The sequence below is a fragment of the Cygnus atratus genome, chromosome 1 (genome assembly GCF_013377495.2).
Source record: "Cygnus atratus isolate AKBS03 ecotype Queensland, Australia chromosome 1, CAtr_DNAZoo_HiC_assembly, whole genome shotgun sequence".
NCBI lineage: Eukaryota > Metazoa > Chordata > Aves > Anseriformes > Anatidae > Cygnus > Cygnus atratus.
In genome coordinates this window covers 205,822,034-205,840,595 of record NC_066362.1, presented here as the reverse complement: position 1 = coordinate 205,840,595, position 18,562 = coordinate 205,822,034, and the positions used below count along the sequence as shown (strand labels likewise).

At 44.9% G+C, this 18,562-nt stretch overlaps 1 protein-coding gene across 4 annotated transcripts; it reads right to left on the bottom strand.

The window, feature by feature from the left end:
- Positions 1 to 290: 290 nt before the first annotated feature.
- Positions 291 to 17,217, bottom strand: LRRC32 (leucine rich repeat containing 32). 4 transcript variants are annotated; one of them, XM_035560521.2, is made up of 3 exons: positions 16,946 to 17,217; positions 8,541 to 8,631; positions 291 to 3,972 (listed from the first exon to the last, which is right to left on the bottom strand). In XM_035560521.2, exons 2-3 carry the CDS (start codon positions 8,625 to 8,627, stop codon positions 2,032 to 2,034), a joined length of 2,028 nt encoding a protein of 675 aa, XP_035416414.1. In that variant the 5' UTR covers positions 8,628 to 8,631; positions 16,946 to 17,217; the 3' UTR covers positions 291 to 2,031. The 4 variants fall into 4 exon arrangements, with proteins under 4 accessions (XP_035416414.1, XP_050564062.1, XP_035416413.1 ...); XM_050708105.1 differs by having other exon boundaries at positions 16,825 to 16,958; XM_035560520.2 differs by lacking the exon at positions 16,946 to 17,217 and adding an exon at positions 12,131 to 13,020.
- Between the last annotated feature and the right edge of the window lie 1,345 nt (positions 17,218 to 18,562).

Sequence of the window (18,562 nt, the reverse complement as noted above, 5' to 3'; positions counted from 1 at the left end):
GTTGAACCAGATGAGCTCTACAAGCCCCTTCCAAGCTCAACCAGCCTGTGATTCTCTGAGTCATATGTTTTTTATTCTCTGATTCATATTCAAATATTATACCAGGTCCTGGTGCTGCTGACTGTTCATGCAAATGAATTGTTTCAACACCACTTGCCTACCTCTTCAGTAGATCTCCTTCATGTTCACTGGTTGCCCTCCGAAGTATATGCCAGCTGTCCCTGCTTTGGGACAAGACATTATAGACCTAAGGTGGACCTTAGACCATAGAAAAAATTGGAAGACATCGCTTTCATCTGTGGAGTATTCCAAGCTGGTGCTTTAATATATTCACACCCCTGTGTATTTTACAAAATCTGAAGGTGTTTTTATTGTACAAAATCCCACAACAAAATCTACCAGCCAGTTTCTTACATATCTGCTTGAAAAATAGAATTATACATCTTTTTGTAGTGTGTTAATTTTGACATTCACTAGCTGGAAGGAACAGAAGTGGAGCAGCAATTTGACTCTGAGTTATTTACCTGGACAGGTTTGGGTTTGACTTCTATTTCTCTTATGTGCCTAAATGTACAGTTCCTGGCATTATCAGAAAACCTGACACAGCTCCTTTCAAAGCTACTGGATGCTGTCAGTAGGTCAGGCTCCCACTGTTGGTGAGCGTCTCTTCACTTCAAAAGGGTGAAACTGCTATCAGATACGGGACATAACATATGTCAGTGCCTGCTTTTAGCAACTCAATGGGCCATCCGTGTTAAACCCATCACAGAAAGAGGATCTACAGACTGTTTCTTGCAACCAGTCCTCTACACCATAATCTCTTTTTTAGGGAGAGATAGTGGACCTCTGATCTGAATAATGGCCCAGGACTCGGTTCCATTTATTGCTTCATGCTTGTATCTTTAAAACATGTTTTGCCTGTCTAACTTCCTGTGAACTTTAAAAATAGATATGTTATCTTTTTGCATTGAAATGCATCTGTATGCAGTGAATTCCCAACAGTTTTCCTTAGAAATATAAACATTTCAGTCCAATGTTAGCTGGTTGAAATTCATTCTCTAAGACTTCTTTTAGAAAGTGTTCATCCCAGAGATGAATTTCTTCACATTAAACCCAGTTAAATATGTATTGCACGTGAGGGGCAAATTTCTCCTCTTTGAGTTGAACTGTGGACCTGTGACCTTGTGAGCAGGTCTGGGTAATGTATAGTGCAGCTGCTTCACACCTGAGATTTCTGTTACACCCCTGGTGGGTGTTAAGTGCCAAGACTAGTATAATTAATCTCATCTTCCCCCTCGTGTCTTGCCCCAGTGGCTGCAGCAACATACTACAAGCAAAGGGAGATGTCCACAGAGTTTCCTACCACTAAGGTCTGTGGTTCCCATGGTCAACCATGATTTTTCTAAATTATTGCCATGAGCACGACAGACACGAAATGTGTTTTGCTCACTTAGCTGAATTCTCGTTGCTTTGGAACTCCAAGGAGATTTTCAATCAGTTTCAAACAGTGCAAGATCATGTTTTACCCTGCCCTGGTGCCAGTTTTTATGATTTCAGTTCAATGTTTGGGAGCTGTTATTTCTAACCTGATAGGAAAGAAATAAATCTCAGTGCAAGGATAAATATCTCATGGAGGTGCAGCACTTTTCTACTCAGCTGATGTCGTCAACGACTGTCATAAAAAAGTGATTCAGTTACATCACTCAATTTACATGAAGCCTTTTTATGAAGATGACATCAGCAAAGTATCTTAAATTTCACCTTCCTCAAAACAACAGGGCTTTACAGGGGGTCTCTTCTAGACTCTATAAACATTTTAGGCAGATCAGCTTGTGAATAAAGCAAGAACAAAACATGGCAAATTCTCCTTTTTGTCCCTGCAACCCAGAACGCTATAGTGGTATAGTGAGGGGCACTTTGAAACTGTCTTAAAATCCACAGTTAAAAATCAAAGACGAGAATTTTACCCTTCATTTCTACACACCGACAGTGTAGCACCTGATTTCTTCGGTTTTCAAGGCAATCTGCATGCTATGCTTTAAACTGATGGCTGAAGTTCTGCCTGCGGAAGCAAAAAAATGAACCCACCCCAATGATGATCACGGATAAAACCAGCACAAACGTTAATATAATAAGGAAGTTGATTTTCTTTAGATCCTCTTTTTCACAGTCTTCTGGTCTAATGTTCCCAATGTGCATTTCTTCCTGGTACCCAAAGTTCTGAGTGTGCTGGCACGTTAAGTGCTCTGCATTGGGGATGTGGACGTTTTTGTTCTGGATCATCGATGAGAGCCAGATATTTCCACAGCAGTTGAGTGGGTTACCAGTGAGATACAAGTTTTTAAGAGAATTCTCTAATGCTAAAATATTGCTGTTCTGTAATGAACTAAACCTATTGTTCCGTAGGTCCAGAACTTCCAGTGGAGAGTCGCTACCCCACCTAGGCAGCCAATTCAGCTGATTTTCAGAGAGGTTTAAATGTTTCAGGTGACTGAAACAAGGCAAGTCAATATTTAATTCTATCAGGCTATTGCCATGTAAATGCAAGAATTCAAGAGACCGCTCCAGTCCTGATAGTGCTTTAACTTCAATTTTCAGGCCTGGGTTCATGGAGATATCCAAAGCAATCAGAGAAGTCTTGTAGAAAGTGTACGCTGGCAGGATGCTCAGCATGTTGTCAGCGAGGTACAAGTACTGAAGAGCAGGAGAATCAACGAATGACACACAACCACTTTCCTCCCCAGCAAGTCTTTGCTTAGCTAATCCTGAGTACATGCTGCAAAGACTGATATTGTTGCTCTGTAGATTAAGCAGTCTGAGGCTAGGAAGACTTGAGAAGATATCAAATTGCAGGGTCTGAAGATGGTTGTTTTGAATGTAAAGCTCCCTCAAATTCGACAGTGTGCCAGCGTCCAGGAGAAGGTTCTGCAAAGAGTTGTAGCTCAAGTCAAGGACGGTTAGGGAGATCAATGTACTGTCATAAGTTACTGCAAAAGCCTGAAGACAGTTTTTACTGAGATTAAGGGTGTGAAGGGACAACATTGATTCAAAGAATTCATTTGGAATTGATTTGATTTCATTATAGCTTAAGTCTAAATACACAAGTTGTGATAAATTAAGAGAACTTTTGTTTCTACTTTGCTTCTGATCAAGAAGAAGAAAAGAGGCATCTAGCCAGTCATTCTCCATATAGTCCATTTTATTATGAGAGGATTCAGCACTGAGCTGAATTAAATTCTTTGATAAATTCAGAGTTACCAGCTTGTTCACCAGGGGGAAGACAGGGAAGCGAAGCAGTTTGTTTTCACTCAGATCCAAAATTCTTAAGCTATACTCATCGTCTGACTCTGTGGTGTAGAAGGACTCGATGCTATTTCTGCTAAGGTCGAGTATCTCCAGCTGCCTGAGGTTGAAATCAGAGATGCAAGTAATTGAATTCATGGAGAGATTGAGTTTGGAAAGATTCACTAGAGTCTCAAAAGCACCTTCCTCTATTTCCATGATGATATTGCTCTGAAGGTCTATCTCCACAAGAGCAGGAGAACCCTGAAACATCTTGTGTGATATCATTATAATACTGTTGTCTGCCAGGGAAAGATACCGCAGTGCTGGAGCTTGCTTTATGAAATACTCGGCCATCCCATTGTAGAGGCTGTTGTGAGACAAGTCCAGTATTTCCACCTTGGGTAAAAGTCCGATCCCCTCTGTCCCATTCTGAGCGAGCTCGTATAAGTGGTTGTTAGCTAAATTTATTTCCAGCAAACTTGTCATGTGTGCAAAGACTCCAGGCGCGATGAAGCTTATCTGGTTAGAGCTTAAATCCAGGCACTGGAGAGAAGTATAGAAGGGTAATGGCATTTCGGGGATCCTTTGTATCAGATTTCCAGACAGATCTATTTTGTTTACGTTAGGGTGGAACTCATGAGGGATTTGGCGAAGGTCTTTGTTGTGGCAAAATGCCTGCAAGTTTGTCTGCCAGAAAAAGGAAGAGAGAAAAGAGGTTGTCACCTGACAAAGGAAAGATATATTTGCATTAAATATAAAGAAAATAACATTCAACAGTCAATAAGATCCTTCTCCTGAAACACTGATCATATTATTATTTTTTTTTGAGCATTCACACAGCAAGCACAGCCCTCCTAATGCTTCTTTACAGCTAAAACAGCTAGCACTCATTTCATTTTAAAGACCAGTAGAGTTGTATCTGCTAACTGCATGTGATACCTACTATACATTCTCCTTTTTATACCTTTCTCCCAAGCTTATTTTAATAGTCCCAGGTGAAGGTGTTTCCCCTCTTTCCATTGCAATCAAACACTCTTTTTCCTGATATTTGCTTTTCTCAGCTTCATCCTAAATCATTCAATTAGATTCTGCAAACTCTACTTGCAATACTAACAAGTGCTTTGAAGGGCTCCTCTCTGCCGGCAGTGTAGTTCCCGAAGCAGGGACCTGGAAAGATAAGGATCCTATACAACAAACCATGGGATCTCTCCTCATTAGTCACACCTCTCAGGTATTTGATTGTGCCTTCCTTTAGCCATGGCAGAGGTAAGCAATGCATCCTCAACCAAATGCGTCGTTCAACTACTCAAACACTTCTGATGCAAACCTCTAAACTCTTCTTGCTTTTACCATCTATATTTATCCTTTTCCCAAGGCAACATTTCCTATCTTCTCACACACGCTTTATGCTCCAACCATATGCTCCATCCCCATACACTTTCCATACACGACACTCACAATGCAACAGGGAAGATATATCATGTAAAGCCATCTTTTGAAGGGAAAAAGGCTGTGATGCGCAGTGAGGGTCACACTTTTTCTGTTCACTTCTCAGCACTAGGGTGAAGAAAAACTCATCTATTTATCAAATTTATCTCCTCGATGCATGTCTGTTTAATTGCAGCTTGGACTGAATCTGTGTCCAAAGCAAAATTTGGAGTGTGTGTTCATAAGAGACACTGGAAACATCAAGATAATCATCCTTGCATAAATGTCAAGCTGTATTTTGTTGTTAGGAAGAACTTACAGCAGCAGGAAGACGTGGAACATGAAAGGCTTAGGCAGCATTTAATTTACCGAAGGGAAACTCTTGTTATGAATGTATATGGGTGACCGGGTCATGTACTGTTTGCAGAAAGATCAGAAAGAAAAGGGAGAAAAAAATTGGCTGAATCTTAACTTTTGCAAAGAAGCAGAATCCGGATTCCATGACGCAAAGCTTTGTATTAGCTTTTCAGACATTGCAGAAACATTAAAATAAAATATATATATTATAAACCATCTGCTTCATATGAACTTCTAGGTGAATGAAGTGGCAGGTCTGTTTGTGAGAAGTGGGGTGATAGCATTTTGTAACTCTCTTTTGCATCATGTGAGCTTTTGAAAGCAAATAAAAATGTGACAGAAAAATATTAGTGCTCATCTGAACTCTAGATATACCCAATCTGCTCCACAGTTTCTCAAAGAGCTGAAATAAATGGCTTATTAAAAGTTGAACCCACTCTTTTTTTTTCTTTTTTTTTTTTTTCTAACCATCTCTTTCAAATCTCCCAAAAATAAACAAATTAGAAAAAGAGAGAAGGGAATATTCTGACTTCTTCCAGCCATTATTTCTTGCCTGCAAAACCAGTGTCAAACTGCTCATTTTGAGCTAAAACACATACAGAGCTGGGCTAAGCCCAGAGTCCCATAGAATGGATAAGGACTTGTCTTTTTGTTCCATTTGTGGAAGAGGGAGAAGCCAAAAAGATGCACACATCCAGAGTGAAAAAGAAGCAGCCTCTGCATCCCAAGGCAGATGCCAGGTCTCTTCCCACACCTCGAGCCAGATCTCAACAAGCACTGAGCACCCTCTGCTCCCTCTGAGCACCCTGCACCATAGCAGAAGCCTGGTCCAACACCTATCAGCACCAGTTGGCCCATTTCTACTGAAGTTCATGAAAGAGAGGTCAGTCCCAATCCACCACGTATCTTGCAGGATTGGGCCTTCAGTCTGCATGCACCAAACCCTCCCAGCGATAAAAGGGTCTGATAAAATCCATACCTCCCACTGTCTGCCATTTGTTCCCACAACATTTCCCCTCCCGTTTATTTTATAACTTTCATTCCTTTTCACTGACTGTTTTGATAATCGCTGAATTTCTTATCGAGTCTGTTCTGCACCATCTTTTCTCCCTCCAGGCTCAAACTGCATGAATTTCGTTCTCATCAGCACCAGGAGGGGAAGATGAAGCACTTCTCAGTGGGACTGAGCAAACAGCATTTGTTTGTGTATGCATCTCTGCTTCTCCCCCCACAGCTCAATGGGCTGGCAGCCTGAGGCTGGAAACGAAGTTTTTGCTGGTCTCATGTTCCCACCTCATCAGCTCAGTCAGTGCTGTCACCGGTTTGATTAAAGACCATTGGCAGGAGCATTTGGTTCATACCGTGTCTGGCTCCATTCAGGTGCTGGTGGAAATATGACTCAACAACTCAATAGCTGAGCATCATCTGAATTCTGCCTCCAGTTCTTCCCAGCTCAGCACGGGGTGGAAGTTGTCACCCACCTTACTAACAGCTCTGCAAACGAAGCAGCTGGATCCAAGCCCTTCTTCTCCCATATCAGCAGTTTTATGAACCAAAGGATTTGGGCTGGAGATACTTGGGGTGAGCTTGCACTTGCAAGGTGTCCGTGTCCGTTCACTAGAAGAGCTGACCAGGTGGAGGCTTGGCTGTGCAATAAAGTCTGAGCAATTTCCCCAGGTATCTCGTATGGACTGACCCAGGATAAGCATTATGCATATGTTCTTGCACAACCTTGACACAAGGTGTTGTACAATTTTCTGAAAACCTTTCCCTTGCATGTGCCTTCTTGTCTTGCAAACAGTTGGCCAGCAGTTGCCCTGGCTCAGTAAATAGGTAACGACTTGTTTAATTGGTGCAGCTCACTTTGGTGTCAGAGCCCAGTAGGGATATTTTACCCCCTAAAACCTCTTCTGCAAGACTAGTTCACCAACAAGGACACCAGCAACAAAGGGTACAGGTTTCTCACCCGTGCCACTTCCAGCAGACCTGGGATGAAAGTTTCCATTTCTGAGCCTTTGTTATTTTAAAGGTGACACCAGAGGGAAAGTAACGTGTAAAACAGCGAGGCTGTGATGAAAAATCATCCTGTGAACTAAGTAGGAGTCCCAGTGGACCCATCAACTAACCCAGCAGCTTCTTTAAGCTGCGTGGAAATGTGTTTGGATTTACACTCTCCTCCTTCCATTGGACCAAACGCTCAGCGAATGAGGACTAGCAAAACCCCACTGACTTTAGCAATGCTGAGCTGTTAATTTATACCAGATGAGCATCCCAGCCCCCAGCTGCAGCGTGTTTTCAGTTGGGGCCGAATTTATCCCAGCCTAGTTGCGTACAGCCTGGGGTTTTTGGCCTGCGCAATGGGCCTGCTGGAAGCAGTTTACAGTGGAGTGGTGAAAACAAGCATGTGTTTACTTCTCAGCAATCAGCCTGATCTGTGACCCATCAAGAAATGGGACGGGGCGAAATCTGCTCGGATTATTGCATGTCTCGCCCGGCATTCATGTGACTATGATACATGGGACCCAAGTTGTCATGTTTACAGTGGTTTCATCAGTCTCCCCTTGACAGCCAATGAATTGAGCTATCCAGTCACCTTCCCAAGATCTTTTTATATATACTAGGTCTTAATTTCTCTGGAATTCAGGAAGTGCAGCAATACAGCAGGGTGGGCAGGAATGGAATGAGTCCCATAAGGGAGATGTGTACAGCCCGCAAATTATTTTTTTTTCCCTATTTTGGAAATTCTCAAGGATTTGTACTAAACAGCATCAACATTAAAAAAAAAAAAAAAAAAAGAAAAAAAAAGAAAAGAGAAGAAGGAAGATAAGTATTTTTAAATGGCCTGTTACTGTCAGCACTTGAATAGGGAAAGGAGCAAGTTTAGCTATGAATAACATTTATAATATTGTACCAGGTGCTTGCAAAAATTCAAGGAGCAAATTTTGTACAGGAGCCAGAGGCTTTGTCACCTTTTTTTAGCTCCAGCAGAAGTCAGGTGCAACACCCCTGGCAGTAATGCTGTGTCAAGGCAGAGGTCAGACTCACCATTATTACAAAAGCTGCTGTAGATGTGTTTCTCAGAAGAAGCTTTATTTAAAGTACAAAGAACTTAGGCCTGGTATAAAAGAGTAGATCTGAGGTCTAAGTTCCTTCTCTGTCTCAGTCATAGGATCCCTGTTCAGTCCTGGGGAAATCAGGTCACATTTCTTTCAACCAGCTCCTCCATAGAACAAAATAGAGACAATGACCCTTCCCTTTTTTCCTCTTTATGTGCTGTCGCCACAGTGAGGAAGGGAACAAGAACAAGAACAGCCTGCAGAGCATCCATTAACCCAGCAAAGCCCACCTCTGCCAGCTGGTCTTTGAGGGAGGACCCTTCACAGAAACCATCATTATTTGTTCAGTGCCTCTGACTACGGGGTCCCAACCTCACCAGGACCTCATGGTGCCGGGCAGGGAGGCATCCTTACCGTTTCACAGGTCATCCCCTCTGCAGGCCGATAGTTAGAGATCCCTCTGTTCACCACTGCCAGGAGGAAGACGATGTACAGTTTCATGGTTCTGCAGGGAAAAGTAATTCTGTTAGGTGTCAGACACGACCCCACAGTCATCTCGTGCATGCATGTGAAAGCTGGCACCAGAACATCACCCAACAAAGGGAGGCACTCATGCAGCACAATAAAATAACCCATCTTTGAGCCTACAGCTTGCACGACCCACAAATGTACATTTGCGTCTCTTTGAGCCAAGTGGGAAAAAGAGAGATCTACACAAGGACATGAAAGGAAGATCCAAGGAATCTCACAGGATTGCCCTGATGTGATTTCAGCTTGATGATACCCAGGTCACCCACAGAAATACAGATGCCCAAGCTGGGAAGAGTGACTGATTACATGGAGAAAGACCAAGTGGCCTCCTAGAGACACCTGTCTCTCCCCAGAGAGGCAGCTCAGGTGCTTTTAATTGGGCTGGAGTTTTGGGTGCCAAGGCGTGATGGAAGTGAAGGGGTGCCAATCAGAAACAAGATTTGGGAACAGTTTCCATTTCCATCCACGACAGTTTCCAGCCCTCTTATCCCAGCACTGTCAGAGAGCTTTTACACACTCACTAGTCACCGTGCTTCCAGATTTGTTGTTAATATAAACAGTTTAAATACATAATGGAGTGAGACCTTTTTGTCCAAATGTTAGTCTTCCATTTTACACGTCCCAGGTATGGGCAGGCTTTTAAATACATTTGAAAGCCGATGCCTTAAAGAATGACTGACACAAAATTTGCATGAAACAAAGGATTCATTGGAGTTTAACTGCTTGGAACGCACTCCAGAAAAGAGCATAGAAATAACAGTAAAAGGAATAAAGTGGGCAATGGGAGAAAAAAGGAAACAAGGCCAAGGGAAAGCATTCCTGACAGCATGTTTCTAGAAGGACACTAGTGAGTTCTGAGAGGTCTGGCCTGAGATGTCAATGGTCCCTAATGAAATCTCTGAGTTCAAACATGAGACTTCAGCATCACACCAGCTAATTCAGAAATTAAAGAGTTTTTCAGGAAGAGATGGAGACCTGTATGTCTCAGGCTACAAACAAGTAGTATGAGCCACTAAGGTTCAGCCCCAAGAATCTTGAAGAGTCATTTACCTTTTAATATATGATGCTTCCAGAGAGAAAAGAATTAGCAACTTAATGCTTAGGTTATGCAAAGCACAGCTCTGTGCAGCTGGAGATGGCAAAGACAAACCAAAGAAATCTGGCAGGAATTCAGACTCCCAGACCCTGGCAAAGTGGTTGCAGTTCTGCTTTGCAAATTGAGAAATTATAGGCTGTATTTCATTTAAAATGAATAGATTTTATCAACGCTGTATTCACCACTGATGTGAGCTCCAGGTATCACCTCTTTCTCTCACCATTTGTTGCAAAAATGCCAAATTTTTCTGTATTTGTACAACCTCTTGCAGGCAGATCGAAGCTGGTCCTGCCCATGTCCTGAGCCAGTGACACATGCACCAGCTCCCAGCTGGAAACCACGCAGCAGTGCTTCTCTAGCCCTGCTCTTAAACCTTTCTAGGAGCAAACCTGCATCCAGCAAGGCCCAAGTGTTTTGCCAATTTCATTCTCCCATGCACCAAAAGACGGCGTCCACGTACCGTTACTCAGTGGTTTCCACCCACAGAGCATCATGAGGCTGGAAGGAGATGGGATCACTCCCAGCTGGTGGAGATCCCTCCCTTAGTCACTGTTTGAGGGATGCAGCTGATTGCCGGCACTGGCAGTTGCTGAACAGGAACGCCAACAGGTTCTCTATGAGATAAAGTCTCGGGGGGTTCCACCAGGTCAGCCTCTGCCACCCCAGGACATCCAGTTCAGCCCAGGAGATGCTCACCAAGACCTGATGAGCAGGATGCTCACACCCTCTGCTGCTTTCCCCTGAGGTTACAACACCGTGTCATAGTTGGGCATGTTTCTATAAACTTCTGAGTGAAGCAATGCACATCCCTCCTCCTCCCCGCCAGAGAAAAGAGGTGTGTACTAGGAAGAGAGAAACTGGAGAAGTCTAGACCCTTAATTTATGCTTTATTTTCAGATTGTATATTCCTTCCAGTTTAGAGAGACGACCAGTGACAGATAATGACCTGGGAGCCCAAGGTGAAAGAGCTTGGAGTTTGTCTTTGGGGTTCTGCAGCAGGATCAGAACCCTGTTCTTCACCTCTAAAACAAGACCAAAGATGCTCATTCTCAACCTTTTAAATTACTGTTTGCAAAATACTCCAAAATCACCCAATGAAATAAGGAATTGATGATACCAACATCTATAATTTCTCTGACATTTCCCCTCTCTTTCTCATTGCCCAGGTTTCTGAGGTTGGGTGCCTGGGGAGTAGCCTGGGGGTTAGGGGAGAAAATTATGTTTGTTGTTTGGGTACTGGTTTGCTGAAACTTAGAAAAGACAGTCATACCAATGATGTGCATATTACCAGACTTTACTCAGAGCCTTCAAATGGAAATTATTTCTGTTTAGGTCTGATGAATTAAGCTGATGAAATCTCCATGGATATTACCCACAACAGGGCACCACCCTGCTGGACAGCGTGTGTCCCATGCAGTCTGCACTCTTCTTGTCATACTGCTAAAAGTCATCCCTTTTCATCCTAAATGATGACCCCGACACAACCCAGGGTCTTAACATGTTTTGAAACTTCCTAAGCTATAAATTTAAAAAGCAAATGGCAAATGGATGCATTTGAACACAAGAACATGATTTAAAGTCTTGCTATGTGAGACAGAGCTGTAGCAAGTGAGGATGCTGTCCTTCAAGGTGTTCCTAAGGTGGCTGTCACTCTGGAGCCCCCAAGCTCTAGGACTTGGTGCTGTCTTCCTCCAAATATGAAACCACATGGACCGAGTCCGGAGGAGGTTAAGCTGCTCCTCGTGGTACAGCACCACAGCCATGCTCACGGAGATTCCCTTCCCAACGTGGTTTTCAGTGTTTGTCTGTCCAGCTGAGGAGCCCTTTTCTTACCCAGGTTTTCTCCTTTAGACCCTCCTCAGCCCACAGAGCATGACACAGAGCTGTGTCCCCCTTGGCTCTGCTCTCTTTGCAGGTCTCAGCTATTCACCACCCTCACCCGGTGCAGAGTTAAAGGTCCAGCACGCCCATTTAACAGATGGGAGAGCAAAGGCAGTGATTTGCGCCCAAAATACATTACTTTTACGATCATTACTTGATACATCATTACATAGCAGGGAAGAGCTAGGATTTAATCACAGTTTGTCCAGTTCCCACTGCAGAGCAACATATGCCTCCATCTCTTTTACAACACTAAGCCTGTTTATAGCTAACAACAGCAGCACCTTCTAAATCTCCCTGAAAGATATTTTTTGTTACTGCTTAGGCAATTAACAGCAATGTTTTCCTGTGCCAAAGAGGAGAAATATGAGATAAATATGAGAGAAGACACGAAACACAAACCGAACTCCCTGCCGTCCGATGCTTTTTTACACAAGACACTTTGCTGCCATGTTAGAGCCCTCAGGGTTAAAAAGAGTGAATATCCCACATTTACCTTGTTTAAAGGTTTTCTCGTATCCCCATATGCTGCTTGTCATGTCTTTAAAAAGCATAGCCAGCCCTCCAACAGCAATTCAGTCCTGGTACCAAGGTAATTATTCTTCAGCTTCATGTTCACCCATTCAGGACACCAAGAGGTTTACTCGTAACTTCAGACCGAAGGCATTTTCAGAGAAATAACCTTGTTTGGGACAGTGTCTGCTTTAAATTAAGTTGCTCGTCTTCCTCCGGACTCCTCTCCGGGCTCTTGCTGGGTCCTAGCCACCGCTGTGCACTCAGAGCAGTCAGCTACTGTGCGGCATCTTGAGGTCCTCTCAGGCATTGAGAAATGGGGGGATTTTTGCCAGAGAAGCTGTCGGGATCAGGCCCCGGGGAATAAGTGACTTATCATTGCCGATGCCATTGCTTAGCTGCGTGCGCGGTGCGGGCGGCGTGTTTACTTTAGGGTTTTGTGTCTGCGAGTTGCATTCCTGAAGGGTTGCAGCCTCCTACCCCTGCACCTAAATCATGTTCTGCATCTTTAGGGAAACAAGAGCTTGTGGATTAAAGGTTTAAAAATCACGGCTGTTAAACGTGAAGCCTGTCATCTTGAAACCTGTCCTGGAAGACATATCTCCTTCTCTTAGTGACAGCCCCACTGCTCGGTGTGCTATGGTCTGATGGCAGGGCAGGGGCTCAAAGCCAGCTACAACACACCTGACTTAAAGGCTTTTCAGGGGTTCCCCTGGCACAAGGCAGGAATTAGGGAGTTTGATAAAGGCAGACAGGTCCAAGCATCTGGACATCTCCAGATTTCTGGCAGTAAGTACACAGTCTTCAGTCGTGCTTGTAAAAATTCCCATTGTAAAAGGGACGCTTCTGTCGTGCAGAAGATGATTTCAGATTGCCTGTGAGCTCTGCTTTTTTATTTATTATTTTGTGCTGCCCTCTAGGGCTGGAGCAGCTGTCTAATTGCTGGTTTCCACACTTTGCCTAATTAAGACCTGCTTCTAGAAAACCTGCTTTAACAGAGATTTCCCCATTCCTGCCTCCCAAGTGCAGGAGCCTGAACTGTTGCAATGCACTTTTCCTGTGGCTGAAATAATACACCAGAGCTGGGTTCTTATCATCTTCTTTGTTTTGCATGGAGAGGTGTAAAGGCTATGAAGAGGTGGTGGTGAGTGTGTGGGTGGGAAAGGGCACGATTGGGTGCAATGGATAGAAAAATTCAGGTTTAGCTCTGAGCAGAACTTTTTGCCAGTGAGGTTGTCACCATCCTGGGCAGGTTCCTCTTGGCTGGGCTTTCCATGGACCACTTTTGATCACATTCCCTTGTCACAGGATCCTGGAATGGCTGGTGGTGTCGGGCAGCTGCGGGTCCCTGTGGTGCCAGCCCCGCTCTAGCAGGGCCACCCCGAGCAGGGGGCCCAGCCCCACGTCCAGGCGGCTGCTGGAGACCCCGCGGAGGAGCCCCCAGCCCCTCTCTGGGCAGCCTGTGCCAGGGCTCCGGCACCTGCCCAGCCCAGCAGTGCTTCCTGAGGGGCAGAGGGCACCTCCTGGGCTCCAGGCTGGGCCCGAGGCCTCTGGGCCTGGCCCTGGGCACCCCTGGGCACCCCTTGCCTCCTCAGCAGCATTCAACCACTTTTACAAGGAAAAACCTCAAATATTTGAGGCCTTCAAGAAAAAATAATCCCTTTCTTCACTTTTGGAAAGAGCCTATTTCGATTTGATTGGGATTTGGAGATGGAATACAAATAAGCCAGCAACAGAGTGTCCTGGATGGCTGCAGTATCCCATTCTCCTACACCTGGATATTCAGATCACTTTGCGAAGCTTGGAAAATAGAAGATTTTTTGGGTTTTGTGGTGCTTTTTTTAAAAAGCTGGCTCTATTCCTTGGACTGATTTACTGAGTGGCCAAGCAGCTGTGCCATCCGAACTGTGAAGATCAGCCTGGACAGAAACAAATGCCAAAGCAGGAGGGAAGGGCATGCACTGATTCTGTTGCCCAGGGCTTTGCTTCATTAAAACCACAGCCTTAGAGGCACACCAACCACTCTGTAAATTATCTGCTGTGTCCTTATTCTCTCTGCCCCCTTTCCTAAAGGAGATCCAAAAACAAATAGTTTCAGAACCTGAAGTCTTTGGTTGACTTCCCATTTTCTATATGTGCTTGGTAGTCATGTCTGCAGAACAATAGTCATCTGTATCAGATGGATTGGGTCATCTCCATTGAACAGATTGGAAAATCAAGCTCTTTTGCCCTCCTGCACAAGATTATAAGCGCTGTCCCATCCCACTGGTGCCCAAGGCTTTGCACCTGTGACTGTGAAACTGGGCCATTCCTTATTTCCTTATGTTCTCCTCACAAATTGCTGCCTGCTCAGCTTCCAGATGTCAACTGGATTTGACCCAACATCAGACAAAGCTGGCTATGTGACTCGGGGATTAGGGCTCCAACATGGAGATCTGATGGGGGCCTCTTTGGCCCACTCCTCTCCTCCAAAGCCTCTTCCCAGCATTGCCCGGAGTGGGAAGGAAAAGCAAATCCCAGTCTTTTGGCTCTCATGAGCCCGTCCATAATTTGTTGCAGGTTCCCAAGGGTTTCAGATAAACAAGAATATGTCTTGACGATTATGTGTCTTGAACTCTCAGACCCTTTGGAGTCTGTCCATCCATAACGCTGCTGCTTTCTAAGGCACTGCTTTTGGGTTGAGTCCTGTGTCAAGCTGCATGAATCAAACTCTCCAGAGAAGTAAACAAAACAAACTCCCGCCTTAGAAAGTGGGTCTGAACTGCAAGGGCAGGAGTCGGACAAATCTTGCTCCCTTCGGCTGGAATAGCTCCCCGGTGATTCATCCCACTTGGGAGCTGGGGGCAACATAAATATTACCCCTATTAAAAAATAAATAGCCCATGCCAACCTCAGCCACAGCCTTTGAGAAGAAGGCACAGCTCCAGTTCCTGAGACCCTACAACATCTCCAGGAGAAGTGTCTGCTGCTTCAGCTTGCTGGTGCCATCTGCATTCGACCTCCTGTCTCCCCAGAGTCAAGTCCACAAATCAAGTCTCCTTCATCACCTGCAAGACTTAAATCATGCCTTTTCCCCTGGCTTTTGAAGCTTCTGCCTGCCCTTGTTCTCTCCCACACTTTCCTCTCTCTCTCTGTGTGTGCCTTGATCAGGTCAGGCAGCCAACAGCATTTGCCCACCAAAAATTTTCAGGGGAACATCAACCTTCAATCAGACAGCAAATTCACACGGGGTTTAACCAGTTCCCCCTCTTCATTCATCTTCAGTTTTATTTCTCTCTCCAGGAGACTAAATGAAAGTGAATGAGAATTGCACGAAACCCTTCAGTCCAGAGATTCTTGGAAGAGAGGGGTTGGGCAAAGGGACAGCAGAAGGTGGAAAAATGCAAACACTTCCATCTACAAAAAGTGAAACGAACCGGCACTTGAAGGTGAAAGTATTCAAATGTGAAATTCTTTCCCTGGGGAACAAAATTCCTGGAGAAACTGAAATCCAGGAACCCAAACGTAACTTTTTCTCACAAGCCTTAATCTAAGCACAGCAAAGAGAGAGAGAAATCAGTTTTTAATTCAGCAATTTTTCTTTTACTGACAGTGGAGTCAGTCTTCGAGAAAAAGACATACCGAATTTATAGGGTCCAACAGGAGATAAAATAAAGTGAGGAAAATTATTTCTGATATATTTGACTTGCATGGTACTGATACCCCCCTGTGAATTCATTCATCATTGTATTAATAAACGGCCATGCACTGATCTAGTCACTGAGCTGTAACTATCTGCTTTAAAGAGAGATGAATGATATTTTTTTTTGTTATTAAAACCAAAGAATTTCAGCATTTTAGAATAACAAGACGATTTTAAATCTGAAAAGACTACATATTAGTAATAAATAAATAAATAAATAAAATTTCCACTGTTGTGGAAAGCCAAAATGTTGGCTTCTATTTACAGGAAACATATGTGTACTTTAATCAAAAATACAACTGAGTTTGTCTTCAGAATATTTTCTATGACTTTTATATAAACCAGGATTTTCTAGAACTTTTTCATTTCCAAACATTGTCTAACCATCAATTCCTCGAAATAACAGCCCAGATGCAGCAAAGCAGCTACTCTCAGTAAGTCCCCGTTCACCCAAGGTGACATTCAAGCTGTCGGGATCTTCAGAGCAGAAAAACAGCCCTGCCATCCTGCACCTCGTGCTCCAACAGGGAGAGCCCAATGACAGCACCGATAGGAAGAGGAGCAGACGAGCTAAGCAGCATTTCATGTCACCCCGGGATGGTGTGATTTGCCCAAGGCTGTTATAGGACGCAGTGTCGGAGAGCTGGGTGAGTGGCATTTAATCAGCGCACGATGCTGATCTCTGCAGCATTCCTGGTTCAGAGCGCTACAATGCAGTAACACCATAAATAGACTAAAGTCCTATGAAGAAAGAAAAAAAAAATCTCCCCGTCTTCTGTCGCTGCTAACACAGAGAATAAAAACAAAGCAGGAGTATGACAACTGTATTGTTATAAACTTAAGCAGTGCCTCCTTAACTTAAAGGGTCTAACTCTCTGCAGTGCAAGTCACCAATGGATTAAATATACAGCTGTGTGGATAGAGCCATTTACACAGTGTGTTTAGCCAGTTCCTCAGCCTATTCATAAACACAGCCCATTTTATTTATACAGTACCTTCCTCATCTGCTATATTTTTAAAGTCTGCTGCCCTAAGCCACCGAAGCCCGCGTCTCTCCCGCAGCCGAAAGGCACCCGGCTCAACTTTCCAGCTGGCTTCACGCGCTGCTCCACGTACCTGCTCTGTGGCTGGAGGAGGAGGAGGAAGAGGAGGAGGAGGAGGAGGAGGTGGTTTCGCCTCTGCCTGCAGCCTTCTGCCTCCCGGACTCTCCCAGCAGCCTTTCCAGTGTGAGCCGAGGAAGAGTTTCCTTGGGGAAGTCGTACCTCTGTTGCATGCCAGCTGACTAAAACTCTGCAAGCTCGGAGAGAAGTTTGAAGTCACAGGAAAAAAAAGTACTCCCCATAGACCGGTCCTTGAATTCATTCCTTCGCAGTCATGAGCTCTTATATATTCCCAGGCTCCCACGAGCACGTGAATGCATACCTCCGTAATAGTTTTAAAATGTGTGTGTCCTCTGCACTTCTCTTTATTTTCCATTTCGTTCGCTCAACCTTGGCTTATTTCCTGCAGTTTCTCAGCTGGTAATTACGCTCCTCTCACATTGACACATGAAACGGTCTGTGAATACCACAAAAATCCCCTCCACACAGACTTGGGCGACATGTGCTGCCTCTGAAGTTCGCCGTGCCTGTCCCACAGATGGGAACATGAGCTTTGAGCAGCACAGACCCCCACGTACCCCGGGGCTGGGGTGAATTGTGAGGACTGAGCTGGGATGCACACCCGCAGGGATACAGAAGCAAGACAGGTCCCTTTTGGGTCATAGTCCCAGCCAGCAAACTGCACACCCCCATGAAAGCACAAACCCATCACCCCAGCTATCCAAGCCAGAAAGTCAGGATGGGGTGTGTAGGAAGAGGGTACTTCGGAGTAGGTTGAGCACAGCACGTTTGGTGTCCCAAGAGCTCCAGGGTCTCTGTGGGATGGCTGCAATGTACCCTTGGGGGAAAGGATAAATTCAATTTCACACTTGAATGGGGAATAACACAAATGCCTTCTAAAAAAGGGCAGTTGGACAGATCCTGATTTATTTTCCTTGGCCATTATTCTTCAGAAACATCGCTCTCATGTAAATGGGTGGGAGACCTGAGCATTGTCCATGTTGTCTTCTCCTGCTTAGAAGAAGTGCCCTGATAACTGGGAGGGCTTCCACTGGCTCCAAATACTAGTTTGCAGGAGTACCAACCTCTGAAAGTGTTTTGCCAGCTCCAGACTCGATGCCTGAAGAGTAAAATGAGTATAGCTTCCCCAGCCAAGACCTGACCTCCCCTGGGCCACCCCACCCCATCGGGGACTCCCTAGGGGCACTGGGGACTATTGCAAACCTCCTGTCTTCTCCCCACAGTGCCCAGGGAGCATCCTCAGCACTGACATTAACCTGCAGGGCTGCACGTGTAGCTGTGATGACACAAACAGTGACCTTCTGTGCCGAGACAATGCACGGGGCATGCGGCTCCCCCGGGGAAGGATGTCACAAGTCCTGGAGGATGTTAGTCACGCTGCTTCCCCTGCACAGCGAAGGCGCCCTGAAGTGCCAGGGGTGAGTGCCAAGGATGGGCTTGTGCTGAGCAAAGCCCCTCGGAGGAGATGTTTGGCTTCAGCATTGGGCATTTCCCCCCTTTTAGACCACAATTTGCAATGATTTCCACTCCCCCAAATATATAAAAAAAATGTGGTGCCGACTCTCTTCTCCTGGATAGCATCAATTCTGTCCCACTTCCCTGGATCCACTTA

Bases quoted from the DNA above. Each gene is read 5' to 3' on its own strand.
- LRRC32 (XM_035560521.2), bottom strand. From the start codon at position 8,627: ATGAAACTGTACATCGTCTTCCTCCTGGCAGTGGTGAACAGAGGGATC. The intron at 3,973-8,540 runs GTAAGGATGCCT...TTTTTCTGGCAG, and splicing joins AGGGGATGACCTGTGAAACG to ACAAACTTGCAGGCATTTTG.